This window comes from Leptopilina boulardi, unplaced genomic scaffold, assembly GCF_019393585.1.
Source record: "Leptopilina boulardi isolate dan_hultmark-lab unplaced genomic scaffold, ZJU_Lbou_2.1 LbouV2_13, whole genome shotgun sequence".
In the NCBI taxonomy this organism is placed as follows: Eukaryota; Metazoa; Arthropoda; class Insecta; order Hymenoptera; family Figitidae; genus Leptopilina; species Leptopilina boulardi.
In genome coordinates this window covers 373,475-393,161 of record NW_026137674.1, presented here as the reverse complement: position 1 = coordinate 393,161, position 19,687 = coordinate 373,475, and the positions used below count along the sequence as shown (strand labels likewise).

Below are 19,687 nucleotides of genomic sequence, written 5' to 3'. Positions count from 1 at the left end.
CGATCCTTGCGAGCAAAAAATATTTTTAAAATGTATGTATGTATAAGATTGCGTTTAGTGTTTAAATACCTTCTGATTGGCTAAGACGTGCTAGCGAAAATCAGTCCCACTACCTTACTACTACATCGTTCCTACGTCTCACGGATACAACAAGTATACTAGTAGTAGTGGTGGTGGGAATGGTTTCCGTAGTCCGTGATGGAACGCGATTGATATGGTCATGTTTAAAGCTTTATTACAAAAAAAGTAATTAGAAAAATATTATTTTGGACATTTCTATATAATAGAGCAACTCAAATACTATCGATTCGCATATAAAACTGGGAATTAATTTTTTGTCGTAATAGGTCCTATTTCTCGTGGAGCGTCACATATGTTATTCGTATAACAAATTTTTATATTTTATTTTTTATTGGTCGGCAAAAATTTTAATGCCAAGGTCGGACAACCTTTGGCAGCCATAGTTGGACTAACTCAGTCGACCATAGGTCGGTTGACGTTATCAATTCGCTAGTTGGCCCGACCTTTGGTTGCCATAGGTGGGCCGACAATATTTACCTTAGTGGGCCTAACTATGGCTGCCGACCGTCGTCCCCAACAGTCGGCAAAACAAGGGCAACCACAGTTGGCCCCGACTTAAGTACCCATAGTTGGGCCAACCAAGTCGACCCTAGGTCGGTTGACGTTATCAATTCGCTAGTTGGCACATGGTTGGCCCAACTTGATGCCGACCGCCAACTCGCACCTGGGCCAATGTGAAAAATACCATTGGCGTATTAATGGCCCAATAATGAGAGGCAGGGATGCCAATATAATTTTAATAATGGACCATTATTGGTAGTCATGGGATGTCCAGGCCGATGCCAATGATTGTCAACCATCATTGGCAAATTATTGGTAACCCATAATTAAACAACATTAAAAATTTTAATAATAATTTAAAAATCAATCCAAGAAAGAGTTTGTCTCAAATCCAATAAATAGGAGAAACATCGGTCAGAAAAAAATTTCGACGAGAAAAAATTTTCGATCACTGCTTATATACTAATCTAATGGCACCTCAACTGCGAGAAATAGTTATGATGTTCGCCCTCCCTGTGGCGTTGAGCTGAGTTATCAGCGCAGCGCGGGAACATTTGAAAAATTTGATTTTATTAGATATTTTATTTTATTTTAAATATGACAAATAATTAACTTAATGAATAATTAATGTCATAAATAATTATTAATAACATAATGTCATACTTAATAATACGTTAGTTAATTTTTTTACCGAAAATTTGACAAAACAAATAATACGATAAAGAAAATAATTTTTTTGTCAAATTTCCGTAGTAAAAAAAAAATTTTTTCAAGACAATTATTTGTGGCCTAAAAAAATATCACGATGAGAATATAATCCTTATTATATTAAAAAGATTGTTCGTAGGTCGTCGTCGTCGTCGTTGCCCTTACCGATCTCTTTGATATATATAAAGATATATATATATATATATATATATATAAATATATGTATATATATATATATAGGCGCGGTATCAGTTCTACCAAATTTAGTTCTATACGGGGCAACTCGATACGTTAAACTTAGCACATTTCAACTCTACACAGTGAGATTAAATTTTTTTAATGTTTATTTCGATACAGTTTAAATGGATATGGCTAAATTGTGCACCGTTCAACTCTACACAAGTGAATTTCAAAAATAATAAAACGTTCAACTCTATACAGTTTAATTGTACACAGATGCTTTTGATAGATAAAAATTTTTTATATTTGTTTAATTGAATACGGTTCAGTTCTGCGCAAACATTTTTTAAAATGATGAGTGTTTAGTTGTGCACAGTTTAATTAAATACTGCTAATTTGTGCACAGTTCAATTCTACACGAGTTAATTTTAAAAATATTAAAACGTTCAACTCTATACAGTTTAATTTTAAACAGATAATTTCGATACATAAACAATTTTTATATTTGTTCAATTGAATACGGTTCAGTTCTACACAAGCATTTTTTTAAATTATGAGTGTTTAGTTGTGCACAGTTTAATTAAATACTGCTAATTTGTGCACAGTTCAACTCTACATAAGTTAAATTTAAAAATAATAAAATGTTCAACTCTATACAGTTTAATTTTACACAGATGATTTCGATACAAACAAATTTTTTATATTTTCTTAATTGAATACGGTTCAGTTCTACACAAGCATTTTTTAAAATAATGAGTGTTCAGTTGTGCACAGTTTATTTAAATACGGTTAATTTTTGCACAGTTCAACTATAGACAAGTTAATTTTAAAAATAATAATACGTTCAACTCTATACAGTTTAATTTTAAACAGATAATTTCGATACATAAACAATTTTTATATTTGTTCAATTGAATACGGTTCAGTTCTATACAAGCATTTAAAAAAAATAAAACGTTAAATTCTTCACAGTTCAATTCAACACGAGTTAATTAAAAATAATAATACGTTCAACTCTATACAGTTTATTTTTAAACAGATTATTTCGATACATAAAAAATTTTTATATTTGTTTAATTGAATGCCGTATTCAATTAAACAAATATAAAAAATTTTTATCTATCAAAAGCATCTGTGTACAATTAAACTGTATAGAGTTGAACGTTTTATTATTTTTGAAATTCACTTGTGTAGAGTTGAACGGTGCACAATTTAGCCATATCCATTTAAACTGTATCGAAATAAACATTAAAAAAATTTAAACTCACTGTGTAGAGTTGAAATGTGCTAAGTTTAACGTATCGAGTTGCCCCGTATAGAACTAAATTTGGTAGAACTGATACCGCGCCGTTTAACTCTGCACAGTTCAATTCAACACGAGTTAATTAAAAATAATAATTAACTCGTGTTGAATTAAACTGTGGAGAGTTAAACGTTTTATTTTTTTTAAATGCTTGTGTAGAATTGAACCGCATTCAATTAAACAAATATAAAAATTTTTTATGTATCGAAATAATCTGTTTAAAAATAAACTGTATAGAGTTGAACGTATTATTATTTTTAATTAACTCGTGTTGAATTGAACTGTGAAGAATTTAACGTTTTATTTTTTTTAAATGCTTGTATAGAACTGAACCGTATTCAATTGAACAAGTATAAAAATTGTTTATGTATCGAAATTATCTGTTTAAAATTAAACTCTATAGAGTTGAACGTATTATTATTTTTAAAATTAACTTGTCTAGAGTTGAACTGTGCAAAAATTAACCGTATTTAAATAAACTGTGCACAACCGAACACTCATTATTTTAAAAAATGCTTGTGTAGAACTGAACCGTATTCAATTAAGAAAATATAAAAAATTTGTTTGTATCGAAATCATCTGTGTAAAATTAAACTGTATAGAGTTGAACATTTTATTATTTTTAAATTTAACGCAGTATTTAATTAAACTGTGCACAACTAAACACTCATAATTTAAAAAAATGCTTGTGTAGAACTGAACCGTATTCAATTGAACAAATATAAAAATTGCTTATGTATCGAAATTATCTGTTTAAAATTAAACTGTATAGAGTTGAACGTTTTAATATTTTTAAAATTAACTCGTGTAGAATTGAACTGTGCACAAATTAGCAGTATTTAATTAAACTGTGCACAACTAAACACTCATCATTTTAAAAAATGTTTGCGCAGAACTGAACCGTATTCAATTAAACAAATATAAAAAATTTTTATCTATCAAAAGCATCTGTGTACAATTAAACTGTATAGAGTTGAACGTTTTATTATTTTTGAAATTCACTTGTGTAGAGTTGAACGGTGCACAATTTAGCCATATCCATTTAAACTGTATCGAAATAAACATTAAAAAAATTTAATCTCACTGTGTAGAGTTGAAATGTGCTAAGTTTAACGTATCGAGTTGCCCCGTATAGAACTAAATTTGGTAGAACTGATACCGCGCCATATATATATATATATATATATATATATATATATATATATATATATATATGGGACGTTTCGCGCCAACCGGGCCACCCATCTCTCCAAAATTGAGAGCTTTCAAAATTATTGATTATATATAGAAATTATTTGTATATATAAGTACTTTTGAAAAATGAGTGGCCTTTTGAAATATCCAATATGGCGGCTGAAATATAACCAATAAAAGAATGAAAAACAGGAAAGATGGTTGCAAACATATAAATAAAAATGAATATAATGAAGAAAACAGCTCTGTATCGACATAAAATTCATCACTTAAGAATAGACAATATATACCATAAGTGAAAATAATAAATTTACCAAATCCAAAATGGCGGATCCAATATGGCGGACTAAAATTTTTAAAAGTAATTGGAATCACTTGAGACTTGCCACTAAGGGGTTTTTGGGGTCGCTGATAACGAATCTGAAGTCATTTTTTCTAAAATTCAAAATGGCGGATCCAATATGGCGGACTAAAATTTTTAAAAGTAATTGGAATCACTTGAGTCTTGCCACTAAGGGGTTTTTGGGGTCGCTGATAACGAATCTGAAGTCTTTTTTCTAAAATGGGTAAAAAGTTAAAACATAACAATAATTGTTTATTTAAACAATTTTATGCAGTAGTTTTCAGCAGTTTAACTGAATTTCTTATTTGGATTATTAATTTAATACTATGTGGTACTAAAAAGTTAATTATTTCATAGAAATTTGTTGATTTCCAGTTTTTTTTAATATGCTATAAATAATCAATAATAAATTGTTTTAAAAAATGAAATGTTTATCGTAACATTAATAAATTAGATTCTTATCCAGCGATCTAGAAAACACTTTAGAGCTAAATATTGAAAAGATTTATCGAGTTATTATTCTATTTAGACTATGACGTGTGCATACAATATGCTCAAGCAAGAAATTTAGTTACTTTTTTTAACGCTAGATGTCGAGGATGAATGAATCCATTTCTTTCTCACTATAGAGACGCAACTTCCATATGATAAATAGAAGCACTTTGGTGAACATTCTTTTTCTGTGTGGTTAATAGTTGATGCGTATACTGTTCTTCTTACTTCATTTTTTTATTTTCATATTTGATATTTATAACAAAAGATACAGAAAATCTGACTTTGATTAACCCTATGTGGCATAGTAGTAACCCAGATTACCTCTTTTTCTATTCTCAAATTTTTTCTTTACATTCAATCTTTTTTAAGTAAATTTAAAAAATTCTTTTTTATTGATAAATAAAACATTATTAAATGTAAAAAAATTAATAATAAATGCTGTTACGCTGATTTTGATCTTAATCTTTTTTCAAAATTCAGGCAGCTCTACCAAACAGCCCTTTTAAGGGCTATATGATGTACAAAACCGATCGTGCAACCTCCCCGCGGTGTTCATCGGGTAACGTCAATGTCGACGGTACACTCTCTAAATCTGAGTTAGTAAAAATGTTTACTAATTTGAATTAGTGTCTCACTTTTTGCCTCTGAATTAGTAAAAATTTTACTAATTATTAGTAACTTTTACTAACAATTAGTAAAATTTAACTAATTCTAAAGCAAAAAGTGAGTCAATAATTTTAATTAGTAAACATTTTTACTAATTCAGATTTAAAGAGCAATTACTTAAGAAAATAATGTAATTCAATAAAAGTAAGATAAGATTTGTAATCAGCGACTCCTAAAACCCCCAAGTAACGACTTTTACACGATTTCGATTAATTCTTTGAAATTCGTCCGCCATATTGGATCCGCCATAATTAATTTTAGAAAAAAGACTTCAGATTCGTTATCAGCGACCCCAAAAACCCCTTAGTGGCAAGACGTAACGACTTTTACACGATTTCGATTAATTCTTTGAAATTCGTCCGCCATATTGGATCCGCCATAATTAATTTTAGAAAAAAGACTTCAGATTCGTTATCAGCGACCCCAAAAACCCCTTAGTGGCAAGACTCAAGTGATTCCAATTGCTTTTAAAAATTTTAGTCCGCCATATTGGATCCGCCATTTTGAATTTTAGAAAAAATGACTTCAGATTCGTTATCAGCGACCCCAAAAACCCCTTAGTGGCAAGTCTCAAGTGATTCCAATTACTTTTAAAAATTTTAGTCCGCCATATTGGATCCGCCATTTTGGATTTGGTAAATTTATTATTTTCACTTATGGTATATATTGTCTATTCTTAAGTGATGAATTTTATGTCGATACAGAGCTGTTTTCTTCATTATATTCATTTTTATTTATATGTTTGCAACCATCTTTCCTGTTTTTCATTCTTTTATTGGTTATATTTCAGCCGCCATATTGGATATTTCAAAAGGCCACTCATTTTTCAAAAGTACTTATATATACAAATAATTTCTATATATAATCAATAATTTTGAAAGCTCTCAATTTTGGAGAGATGGGTGGCCCGGTTGGCGCGAAACGTCCCATATATATAAGTAAAGCACATACACGTGTATAATCACACATGCACAAAGCACAAACACATATATATTCACACATATACACAAGAAACATACACATATATACTCACACATATACACAAAATATATACACAAACATACACATGTATACTCACACATATACACAAAGTTAATACACAAGTATACTCTCACATATACACAAAGTAGATACACATGTATACTCACGCATATACACAAGACACATACACATGTATACTCACACATAAATACAAAGTACATACACATGTATACTCACACATATACACAAAGTACATACACATATGTATTCACACATACATACAAAGTACATACACATGTATACTCACACATATAAACAAGTATACTCGCACATATACACAAAGTAGATACACAGGTATACTCGCATATATACAAAAAGTAGGTGCACATGTATACTCACACATATACACAAAGTACATACACATATATACTCACACATACATACAAATTATATACACATGTATACTCACACATATACACAAAGTAGATACACAAACATACACATGTATACTCACACATATACACAAAGTAAATACACATGTATACTCACACATATACACAAGACACATACACATATATACCCACACATATACACAAAGTACATACACATATATACTCACACATACATACAAAGTACATACACATGTATACTCACACATATACACAAAGTAGATACACATGTATACTCACACATATACACAAGACACATACACATATATACTCACACATATACACAAAATATATACACAAACATACACATGTATACTCACACATATAGACAAAGTACATACACATATATACTGACACATACATACAAAGTACATGCACATATATACTCACACATACATACAAAGTACATACACATATATACTCACCCATACATACCAAGTACATACACATGTATACTCACACACATCTTTTTCTTCAAATCTACTAAAAAGCCCATTATAATATTTGGATGGTAGATACTTAATATATATGTATATATATATATATATATATATATATATATATATATATATATATATATATATATATATATATATATATATATATATATATTAACAAAAAGCGTTATATATTAAGTTTTTATTAATAATTGAAATATTATTAAATTATTATCTATATATTATTTTTTGTTTATATTATAACTTAATTATGCTCAATGTTAATGTTTTTACACAATTCTGAATTAATTATCTCAATGTTAATTTCTTATTTTCGATATGAATATTCGATCTTTTCACACAATCCTTTTAAGAAAGGAAATTTTGTATTATATATTTAATATGATTTATTTAACATTACTTTAATTTTCATTTAGTTTCTAAATTGTTAAATTAATTGAAATTAAATGAAAATTACGAACTCCAATGACATTTAAAAGAGCGACTGCAGCTCCATCTTCTAAGTATATGTGAGTTTTTAAGGTACTACATTTCATTTGGAAATGTGAGTTCATCCTTCTATTCACTTTTACATTGTCAGTGCTTATTTCTCATTTCGATATATTCGACTTTTCTCTAACTGTCTTTTTTAAGAAAGGATATGTATGTTTGAATTGTATTCCTTATTATTATAACTTATTTGTCTTGATTTGTTTATATATTTATTTATACCGATTTAATTGAATTATGAATTAATAATTATTATTGTAATAATTATATAATAATAATAATATTATATAATATATTATATATTATACTACAAGATACATTTAATATAAGTACAAAACATTAGGTTAATAATGGATAATAAAAATTGTCCCGAGCGAGCGTTAGCGAGCGAGGATACATCGCTAGTTAACATATAAAAATTACTCGTATCACAAAAAAATGTCACCATGAAAAAATAATTTTTTTTTAATTTTCTTTGTAAAAAAATTATTGGTAGCTCCAAAAAAATATCATAATGAGAAAATAACTTTTTTGTCAAATTCTCTCTTCAAAAAAATTAATTAACTAAATACCGTAATAATTAGTTGTTTTTTTTACTACGAAAATTTATTAAAAATTTATAAGTATGTAGCACAAAAAAATATCACGATGAGAAATAATTTTTTTGTCAAATATTCTCTGTAAAAAAATTTATTAACCAAATAACGCAATTATTAGTTAATTAATTTTTTGTACTACGAAAATTTAACAAAAAAATTATGCGTAGCACAAAAAAAATATCACGATGAGAAATCAAATTATTTTTAAATTTTCTCAGTAAAAAAATTATTTGTGGCCAAAAAAAAATATCACGATGAGAAAATAATTTTCTTTGTCCAGATTTCTCTGTAAAAAAAAATTAATTAACTAATTAGTAAATTTTCGTTGAAAAAAATTTATTAACTAATTATTAAGTATGACATTATGTTATTAATAATTATTTATTAAACTAAATTTGCGCTGATGGTTCAGCTCTGGACTTTAGTTCGCTCAACGCCACAGGGAGGGAGAACATCATAACTGATTCTCGCAGTTGAGGTGCCATTAGATTGGTATAGAAGCAGTGATCGAAAATTTTTTCTCGTCGAAATTTTTTTTCTGACCGATGTATCTCCTATTTATTGGATTTGAGACAAACTCTTCTTTGGAAGAAATGGTTTCACTAATACTGTGATGTCCATTTTTTTATTTTAATTTAATTATTAAAAATAAAATAATAATAAAATCTATTAAAAAATAATAAGAATAAAATTTTTTTTTAAATTATTGATTTTTTTAATTATTATTAAAATTTTTAATATTGGCTAATTTTTGGTTGCCAATAATTTGCCAATGATGGTTGCCAATCATTGCCATCGGCGTGGACAGCCCATGACTTTACTAATAATGGTCCATTATTGGGTGCCAATGGTTTTTTCATTGGCTCCCATCATTGGGCCAATTAATACGCCAATAAAATTACTTTTATCTGCTTTACAATTAGTTCTATTATTTGAATTCGTCTACAATTTCTTTAGACAATCAATGTACAAAGGAATATATATAATGAAGAGGAATTCACACATTAGACTGAACGCAGAGGTGGGATCTAGGGTCCATCCATAAACTTAGGAATTAATAACCTGTATCATGAGACTGATATATCTTTTTTATACTTTTTTCTCATGTAGACCATCAAACTTTTATAACATACGGGCAAAATTCTTGCACTCATTTCTAAATTACTTTATGTTAAATAATTTTTTTATGGAAAGCAATAAGAATAAATTTTATTGAAACACAATTTTTACGTTTTGTTTTAAGTGGATTATAAATTTTGGGAGAAATTGTAAAGATTTGACTTCGAATCCAAACATTTACAATTCTTTTAAGAAGTTGACGTTATCTTTTCAGACATAAATACTTGAGAGTGAAATGTTGAAATGTTTACTTGAGAATAATTTATGCACTGGGGGCTGCAATTTTTAAATTTTTTTTCCTTAAATGTGACGAGAGTTTTGAAAAATACATGTAAACGAAGATGGACGTAAACTACTTTTAAAGTTCAAGTCATAAAATTGTATTGCTCATAAAAGTGAATCTTAATTGCTTATTTTGTTGCTTCTCAGTTAAATTTCAATTACGATGCACAGAAAGAAAGTTAGTATTAAATTTTATAAAATTATTTTACAATTGTAGGACAAAATGCGACAAAGCAAAATTTTGATATAAAAAATACTAAATTATAAAAGAGTTTAATACATGTTTATTAAATTATAAGAGTCCTTAGAGTTTTAATATAGAAAACAAAGAATTTGATTTGTTACATTAAAGATGATTGTGTATTTATTCCTAAAGAAGAGAATCCTACAACATTAACCCCACCTGACCTTATTTTTCACCCACACAGCACAAATATCTTGTTGTAAGTTTCCCATGAGTTTAAACCTAAGATTCGTTAGCTTATAGCATAAACTTCAGGTGAGGTTAAGGTGAGTTACAAATTGTAGTCAGCTAACAGTTAAGGTGACGTCCATAAATTACGTAAGACTTTTTTAGGGTATTTTGACCCCCCCCATGTCAGACACATTACACATATTAGCGCCATTTTTTCTACTGATCGTAAGAAATGCTTGACCCCCCCCTCAAAAAGACTTACGTAATTTATGGACATCCCCTAAGGTTACTATAACCTTACTGTAAGCTTCCCGTAAACTTACTGTAAGCTTCGTGTAAGCTTACATTATTATTAATAAATGTTAATAAATAAATTTAAAAATTATTCATGCACAGTAGTTTATTATACAGGTCAGTTATAGAACTGTTACAAATTTTTTGAGAACATGTTCTGTAACTGGTTATAAACCTGTGAGTCACTTTACGCAAAATGTCGTACTCAGCGAATATGTAAGATTCTGTAACAGATCTAGAATATGATTACAAATGTATTTTGTAACAGTTCTAGAACTGTTTTGTTACAACTATAAAATGGTACATAACTATTATCGCACGATTATTACCTAAAAATACATGCAAAATATTTTTATTCTTAATAAAAATATTAAAACTTGATGTAATAGAAAAAGGAAACTCTAAAATAAACATAGTTAGAACAGTGTCAAATTTCAACTGTTCTATACACTGAAAAAAAGTTAATTGAATCAAGTTAATGCATTTACTTGAGGTAATTTACTTAAAACAAGACGATATTTTCTTATTGGAAGAAATAATAAGAAATAATAAATAATAATAATAAAATATTGTCTGAAGAATTTTCATTTCTTGAATCAAATAGTTTTATTCATTTGCTTAGAATTAATTTTTTACTTAATAAGAATCCCGTTTTCTTGATCCAAGAAAATATTTCTTTCCAAATGGATGTGAAACTTAAATAGGAGTTTTTGAAAACCATCAATTGAGTCAGGATGGCATAGTGGTCTACGTTACTGCCTTTGGTGCGCGCAACTCGGGTTGCAACCAAGAATTTGAATATTCGTTATATGTCTTGGCACCCAATGACAAAACAATACTGGATACCTAATAATGGCAATATCATCCAAAAATTTCATTCAATTCATTTTACATATGGAGATAATTAAAATATCTCGTGCCACCAAAACAGCAAAGTATAAAAAAAATTGAATTCTGATTTCAACGACAGAATTATTGTCATGCGCGCATCTTTCAATGCAGCGCGGGAATTTTCAAATGTGATTTCATACATTGCATTGTGTGAATTTTTTATTACACTACATTTTAACCGTAAGTTTTTAGTTTGTGTTATTTCATATGTTAAATAAAAGATTTTCTCAGCCCAAAATATATTCAAAAATATTTTAGAACAATTTTTTCTTTTTTTACAATCTTTGAATAAAATTATTTATAAAAATTAGTAATTTTAATTCATAATTAACACTTTAAATAAATAATTATTAATTCAAAAAAAGATTTCTAAAAAATCTGGAATTATTTTTTAAAATAGTTATTTTTAAAATTAAAAACAATTAGATTTAATAAAATAATTTTTATTATTATAATAAATATTTTTTTAACATAAATTAAATTTTTAAAAATATTATTTCATTTTTTTAATTTTATTAATTTTTTAAATATGTAGTGTAATAAAAAATTATTAAATCTTTCACACAATGTTTGAAATCACATTTGAAAATTCTCGCGTATAGGGTATGGTAGTCGTTTCCACTCGCAATCAAGGTGTTACCCTCCAACTATAAGAACATACTTTTTAAGATTGGACCAATGTTGATAATAAATGATTAGCTTCCAATACTGGCCAAAATCTTTGTAGCCAATTAATAACCAAGCTTTTGAGAATCCGTTTTTTGCCTTAGTATCCATAATGATGGAACAATATTGGCTACCAATGATTGGCAACGGCGTGATCATCCTAAGATTTTACCATTAGCGGTCCAATATTGGGTGCCAATAGTAATACAAGAAAAAACCATTCTTGGCCCATTATTTAGCCAATCCTAACCATTGTCAATTTCCCATTGGTATGAACACTTCAAAATTCTTAATCTCAGGTACAAATATATTCCAAAACTGAACTTCATTAAAATTTTAGAACTGTTACATATCATTGTTCCGATATAGTTCTAGATATACGATGGAACATTAGTTACAGAAAATTTGTGGCTATAGTGTTATAGAAATGTTATGTAACACTGTTGCAGAATTGTTCTCATTTTTAGGTACAAATGTGATTTAGAACTAATCTGCAACAAAATTTTGGAACAGCTACATAATATTTTTCAGACACAGTTCTAAAACTACGTTGGAACGTCAGTTACAAATCATTTGTGATGATTGTGTTACAGAAATGTCACATTACATTCTTACAGAACTGTGAAGTTAGCAGAATATAGAACAGATCGGTAACTCCCTTGTAACAATGTTCTAGAATTCTGTTACAATGAGGTTATATAACAGATTCATAACCAGATTGTAACAAATGTTCTATAAAACTGTGTCCTTACTGTTATATAACATTTATAGAACGTGTTTGCTGGGAGTAATCTTACATAGGAGCTTACATTAAGACTACACGAAGCTTACAGTAAGGTTATAGTAAGCTTAACTGTTAGCTGACTACAATTTATAATTCACCTTAACCTCACCTGAAGTTTACGCTGTAAGCTAACGATTCTTAGGTTTAAACTCAAGGAAAGCTTACACCAAGATATTGTGCTGTGCGGGCATTTATAATTACGAAAGTGATGTGTCACAGTGAGCATTTTAAAATTGTGTTCATATATATTTATTATTTACTAAAATATATATTTAAGTTATTTTTTTATGTTTTCACGTGAAATTCCTGCACAACATTATTAAAATAATTTTGATCTAAAAAAATTATTTATTTTACGACGGACTAGAGTACTATATTTTAAATTGTTACATGATTGTTAATTTAGATATTCAACTTATGGGAAAAATACTGTAAAAAATGAGAAAGTTTTGATAAAAATTAGGACTTACTCCAAATTAGAACCGTATTCAGCTCTTAGAAGATTATCTAGATTGCGCTCTGTGATTCGTTCCTCATTTTCTTCCAAGTCGTAATTTCTATCATGGCACGGATTCACTGCATCATTTCTTATCAGGAATTCTACACATTTTTCAGTAGGACTAGCCCTCGGTGTAGACAGTGCAGGGCAACCGTTACCGTTTTCACTTCTGCTTCTCAAGAAACTATCCAAATAATGTTCGCCATTAGTTGGTAAATCATAAATTGCTGCTTTCCAAGGTGAAATAACGGAATCATTATTATCTTCATCTGAATGACTTTGCATGCCAGTTGCATGCTTCCGAGAGTAAAGTTTTCTTAAATAAGCTTCCTGATGACTTTTAGTTGTCCAACAACCACCTTGCCACCATCTTCGGGAACCAAAGACAGCCGTGTGTCTTCTCTTGGCAATGCTGCTCATGATCTAATTAAACTGTTTCTTTCCAGCTTCTTCGCGATGCACTTTTAACCATTTTTTATATATAATTTTTGAGAATCCTTTCTTTAAAAACAAAATTAAATCTATACATTTTTTTTATAATTTTGTTAATATTTTGACTTGTAGGATCCTACCATAAATTTAAGAAATATTTTTTAATTAATCCAGAACATATTAAGTCGCTGCATTGATCTAAACATTACAAATTCTTAATTATCACTAATAAAAATATTTCATTGTTTTAGAATATCATAACTCAAAATTCTCTAAGAACTTTTTTTAATGTCTAAAAATAATAATAATGATAATAAATAAACAAGTACTTATAATTCGTAAATACTTGTGTATTTCTAGTTGAAATGTATAAGGGTGATTCTCCGCGTAGCGCACGATTTGATGTCTGAAAGTTTAAAAATATTTTCTTATCGAAATGATAAATATCAATACATATTTTTGAAGATAAAGTGTCAAAAAATAAATATCCCTGGTGGGCTGGAAAAATTGTTCATAATTTTTTAATTTTTTTTAACTAAATTAAAAAAAAAATTTTGCTTTTTAAATTCTATAAAATAGTTGAAATTTGATTTAAAATGTTTATGAAAATTTTTGGGGTAATTCAGAAAAATATATATAGCGCGAACGACAATTAAAAATTTTAATTTCGGTAATTTATGGAAATTTATGTGGTAATTTATGGACATTTATGTAATTATTTATTACTTATCTAAAGTTCAATGTTTAAAACAAATTGCTCTGCTTCACTTTCTATGTGCACTTATAGACAATTCAGTGATACACGCCGTTCAATTACCATGACAAAAAGACTATACCATGACGATGAGGCCATACCATGACGCACAAGAAAAACTGATTTTTTTAAACAATTTATTATCGATTTTCAATCTGTTTCATATGCATGTTATTTATATTCACTGAACTAATACTACTACACTTCAGTTGACATAAAATATAAATAATTATTAATTTTATTGAGAAATATTTGAAGGCTATACCATGACGATTCTGTGATTCCCTATGCACGCATTTGATGCTTTTGATGTGTGAAAAACAAAAAAATTCATTCTGAAAGCAGTTTCCCTCTTAGTAATTTATTTAGGAGAGTTTATTGTTGCTTTTAACTAATGTTGAGTGAAGTTTTGATTTGATTTTTATGTAAAAAAATGCTATTTTATAAAAAGGCTTGATGAGGGACAAGAATTAACACCAAAAGAATGAAATAAAATAAATTTTTTTTCACAAACGCTTTGTTTTTCACAATTCTACTAACATAAACAATACGAAACTAACAATAGTTTTTATATTTATTACTATATTTTACTAAAAATAACATTTTTTATGTAAAAGTGGTACTGGGGACAGGTCATACCATGACGTTTTGGCACCTTAAAATAGCTTTTTAAGCTAAATTATAAAGTTTTAAATAAAAACGACTGTGGGCTTTTGTTTATAAACATAGAAATTAGTTTTTTCCGTTGGATTTATTACAATATGTGCAATTGATTTTATAAAAAATACGAGGGACATTAAGTTGTGCGCTACGCGGAGAATCACCCAGGTGCGAATTTCGGTCGGCCGCCAGAGTTGGTTCGTCGGCCCATGGTCGGCCCAACTCTGGCTGCCGACCGGTCGGCAGCCAGAGTTGGGCCGACCATGGTAAATATTTGCACCCAAAGTTGGGCCGACTATGGCTGCCGACGTCGGCAGTCACAGTTGGGCCGACCATTGCAGCCATAGTTGGGCCGACTATGGGGGATTATGGTCGGCACAACCTTGGCAGCCATAGTTGGGCCAACCTTGGCTGCCATAGTTGGGCCGACCAGGGGGGGTAATGGTCGGTCCAACTATGGCAGCCACAGTTGGGCCAACCATGGCTGCCATAGTTGGGCCGACCATGGGGGTAATGGTCGGCACAACCTTGGCAGCCATGGTTGGCCCAACTGTGGCTGCCATAGTTGGGCCGACCATTCTTCCCCATAGTCGGTCCAACTATGGCAGCCACAGTTGGGCCGACTAAGGGGAAAATGGTTGGCACAACCTTGGCAGCCATAGTTGGGCCAACCTTGGCTGCCATAGTTGGGCCGACCATGGGGGACAATGGTCGGTACGACCTTGGCAGCCAAGGTCGGTCCAACCTTGGCTGCCATAGTTGGGCCGACCATTCTTCCCCATAGTCGGCCAAACTATGGCAGCCACAGTTGGGCCGACTAGGGGGAGAATGGTCGGCATGACTTTGAAAACCGCAGTTGGGCCGACTACGGGGAATGTAGTCAGCATGACTGGCAGCCGAGTATATCGATGGTCGGTATATCAAGGATTACAGAATTATTTTTCTCAAAAGAAACACGATTGTTGTCGTGTTGTGCTAAACAACAATAAATTTTCTTGCGAGATATTATTTGCTTACAAGTGGAATGTCAAAAGTTAAGTTCGATTGATTTATAAAATGATTAAAGCGAAATCGAATTATGAGAGGATACAAAAATATAGATTTCTATCTAAATGTGAAAAGAGGAGAAACAATGAAATTTGCGAATCCGTTGATTTATCAAATCAACATGAAGATAAGACTTTATTACCGTCTTGTGAAGAAACGGCAATTAATTGCAAGTATGTATAACTATTAGGTTTTTTATAACGCAATATATGTTTAGATAAATTTGGTAATTTTTGTACAAAAAGAATAAGTTTAATTTTAAGGTTATGCCACAAAAATGTTTTGCCATTGATATAATATACTTCATAAAAATGCAATTTTTATTGCTATTAAATGTTATGTTATGTTACCTTACAATATTTTTTAAATTTCAATTTTGTATATCACTAATATTTATTCTAATAAGCCTTGATAAAAATGTAAATAATAGCGATTTTAACAATTTTTTATTTTGATAATGTTTTCAATCATCAAAATTGTATGTGTTTAATTATTTTAGATTACCTGATGAATGTCGAATGGAAGTGTCTTATTCTGAATCATTTAATATTGATGAAGATTTAATGAAAAATAAATCGGAAACATTTTCTGAATGTTTAACTGAAAATTTTCAAAATGCAACAGAAAATAATTCGGAACCGATTGCGATTGACGAAACTGAACTTGATCAATTTATTAATAAAAATCCTGTTTTGATAGACAGGAAACCAAATTTTCGAGACAAAATTGCAACATGGGCAACGAAAAACATTAAACATATTCCACATGTTGCTCTTGAGGAACTTTTAAAAATATTACGATCGGAAGGTCATTGGGAACTTCCTAAATGTGCCGAGACATTGCTACAAACGCAACGAACAAATGGTAGTGTACAAAAAATGTTGTATATAGTTTGAGATTGGGACTGATGAAAATTCTTGTTTAAATAATTTTTTTATTTTACTTTTTTATTTTTTTATTCAATATGTATATTATTTTGCTTTTTTATGAAAAAAATAGTTATATTGGATAAAAAAAGTTTATGTCTAAAAAATGGGAAAAAAAGAGAAAACAAATTGTTTAATTAAGAATTTTTATTAGACCCACTCTCAAACTATATGCAAACTATTTTTATCATTCCCAGCTAGGAAATAAAGAAAAGAAATTTAAAAAATGACCAAATTGAAAAACAATGAATTTGTTCACAAAAAATTATGATTTTTTTATTAAAAGTTAAAAAAAATTTTTTTTGTTAATTTTATCCAAAAGTCGAAGAAAAACTAAACTTTTTTCCTTTTGGCGAAATTACTCTACAGTCAACACTTTTCAAGTCTTTCAAAAAATCAAATTTTCAAAAAATCATAACTCGAAAATTTGTCCACCAAAAAAAAAAAAAATTATGTACAAAAATGCGTATATTTTTTTTCCCTAAAAATACAATTTTAAAAAATATGTTTTCTTGTACAGAAAATACAAAAAGATTGTATGGATTTTTTTTTGTTTAAAATTTATAAGTATTTATTATAAATTAAAAACTAAAAACAATTTTTTCAGAAATTTTAAATGTTATTTTAACTCAACTCGCTTTAAATTATAAAACTTAAAAATAAATTTTCATACATTAATAATAATAAATTGTTAATAAATCTTCAAAAATTTATTAGTTTTAAAAATAAATAAAAATAAATGTAATAATTGCAGATGTTTTACTGGACTCGGACATGGAAGCTTCTGAAGACCAAATTTCGAGTGATTTAAGTACTTGGTTGTCTAATGTGAAGGACCGAGAAGGAGGGCGAAAAGGAAGAAATTCATCAGTGGCGAATCCTCAAGTGTAATAAAGTTTGGAGAAATGTGTTAAGTTATTTTTTTCCAAGAACTTTTCAACCAACTTTATTATTATTTTTTTATTATTATTATATTGTACTGAAGCCATTTTTAATTATTAAAATATAAATACATAACAATTTACACGCAAAATTTATTTCCAATTGACTTTTTTTTTACCGCATGTATCAATAATAATAGAATAAACTATCAATTAGTAAAAGCTCAAAGTATCTAAAATAAAAATTTATTTAATTGTTACATAATTTTTATTTATTTTGAAATTAAAAGTTTTATATAAATAATTTTCTTATCTAAATTGTTTTATTTTTAGATTAATTTTTTTTTCATTATTATAATTAACATTTTATTTTTATTTCAATTTTCTGAAGAGACAGTCGGCCCGTCCAAGGCCCATAGTTGGGCCGACCATCATAAAGTAAATTTCTCTCCTACCATTGACAAATGTAAAATGTTTTTGTTAATTTACTTGTAATTGATTAATTTAAAAAGAAAAAAGGTTATATGTGATTAATTTATTATTTTGAATTACTAACTTTAATTTTTTTCAAGCTGTAGCTTATAACATTTATTTTTCTCCGTGACTCATATGTCATTGCGTAGTGTAGTGGTTAGCGTATTAGACTGCGGTGCGTTAGGTTGCGAGTTCGATCCCTGCGAGCGTTAAAAATTTTAATTTGTATATATGTATGTTTACGATTGCGTTTAGTGTTTAAGTATATAAAATAAATGTATAATGAATTTAAAATGATTACTAATATATGTTATTTGTATAACAAATTTTTATATTTTAATGTTTATGGTCGGCAAAATTTTAGCTGCCAAGGTTGGCCCAACCATGGCAGCCATAGTCGGGCCGACTATGGCTGCCGACCGTCAAGTTGGATGGTCGGCAGCCAAGGTCGGCCCAACTATGGTACCCATAGTTGGCCCGACTTAGTCGACCATAGGTCGGCCGACGTTATCAATTCGCTAGTTGGCCCGACCATCGGCAGCCATAGTCGGGCCGACCAAGGCTGCCATAGTTGGGCCGACTATCATAGCCGACGGTCGGCAGCCATAGTCGGGCCGACCATGGCAGCCATAGTTGGGCCGACCTCGGCTGCCTTAGTCGGGCCGACTATGGCTGCCGACCGTCAAGTTGGATGGTCGGCAGCCAAGGTTGGCCCAACTATGGCTGCCATGGTCGGCCCGACTATGGCTGCCGACCGTCGGCAAGGATGGTCGGCCCAACTAGGGCAGCCTTGGTCGGCCCGACTATGGTACCCATAGTCGGTCCAACTTAGTCGACCATAGGTCGGCCGACGTTATCAATTCGCTAGTTGGCCCGACCTCTGGCTGCCCGAGGTGGGCCGACCATGCACATGGTCGGCCCGACCATGGGCCGACCGACAATTCGCACCTGGGCACCTATAAATAAAATTCGAGTGAGTAACTTTACTGTAATCTAACGAACATTACAATGCTTAACCCTTTGAGCGTCGGGAAAAAAACATGAAACTGACCAGGGATGTCATGAAAATTTAAGATTTTAAAAATCGGTCAGATTCACTTGGAATTTGTTAAATTA

The 19,687-nt window shown here is 29.8% G+C and overlaps 2 protein-coding genes across 11 annotated transcripts in view; one reads left to right on the top strand and one right to left on the bottom strand.

The window, feature by feature from the left end:
• Positions 1-19,687, top strand: part of LOC127291249 (uncharacterized) — a 102,885-nt gene that overhangs the window by 17,828 nt on the left and 65,370 nt on the right. The window contains exons 2-4 of one of the 4 annotated variants that reach the window (XM_051320257.1): positions 16,100-16,463; positions 16,790-17,154; positions 17,971-18,313. The exons of 2 other annotated variants lie outside the window; for them this stretch is intronic. In XM_051320257.1, the coding sequence (XP_051176214.1) occupies positions 16,300-16,463; positions 16,790-17,154; positions 17,971-18,107 (666 nt within the window). In that variant the 5' untranslated portion in view covers positions 16,100-16,299 and the 3' untranslated portion in view covers positions 18,108-18,313. Of the gene's footprint in view, positions 1-15,818; positions 16,464-16,789; positions 17,155-17,970; positions 18,314-19,687 lie in introns of those variants that run through there. One more of the 4 variants, XM_051320256.1, reaches the window with a different exon arrangement.
• The window catches only part of LOC127291245 (protein prickle-like), a 131,439-nt gene that overhangs the window by 81,182 nt on the left and 30,570 nt on the right, over positions 1-19,687 (bottom strand). For 3 of the 7 annotated variants that reach the window (XM_051320243.1, XM_051320245.1, XM_051320246.1), the window contains exon 2: positions 13,369-13,898. The exons of 2 other annotated variants lie outside the window; for them this stretch is intronic. In XM_051320243.1, the coding sequence (XP_051176200.1) occupies positions 13,369-13,817 (449 nt within the window). In that variant the 5' untranslated portion in view covers positions 13,818-13,898. Of the gene's footprint in view, positions 1-13,368; positions 14,028-19,687 lie in introns of all 7 variants that reach the window. 2 more of the 7 variants (XM_051320242.1, XM_051320244.1) reach the window with 2 other exon arrangements.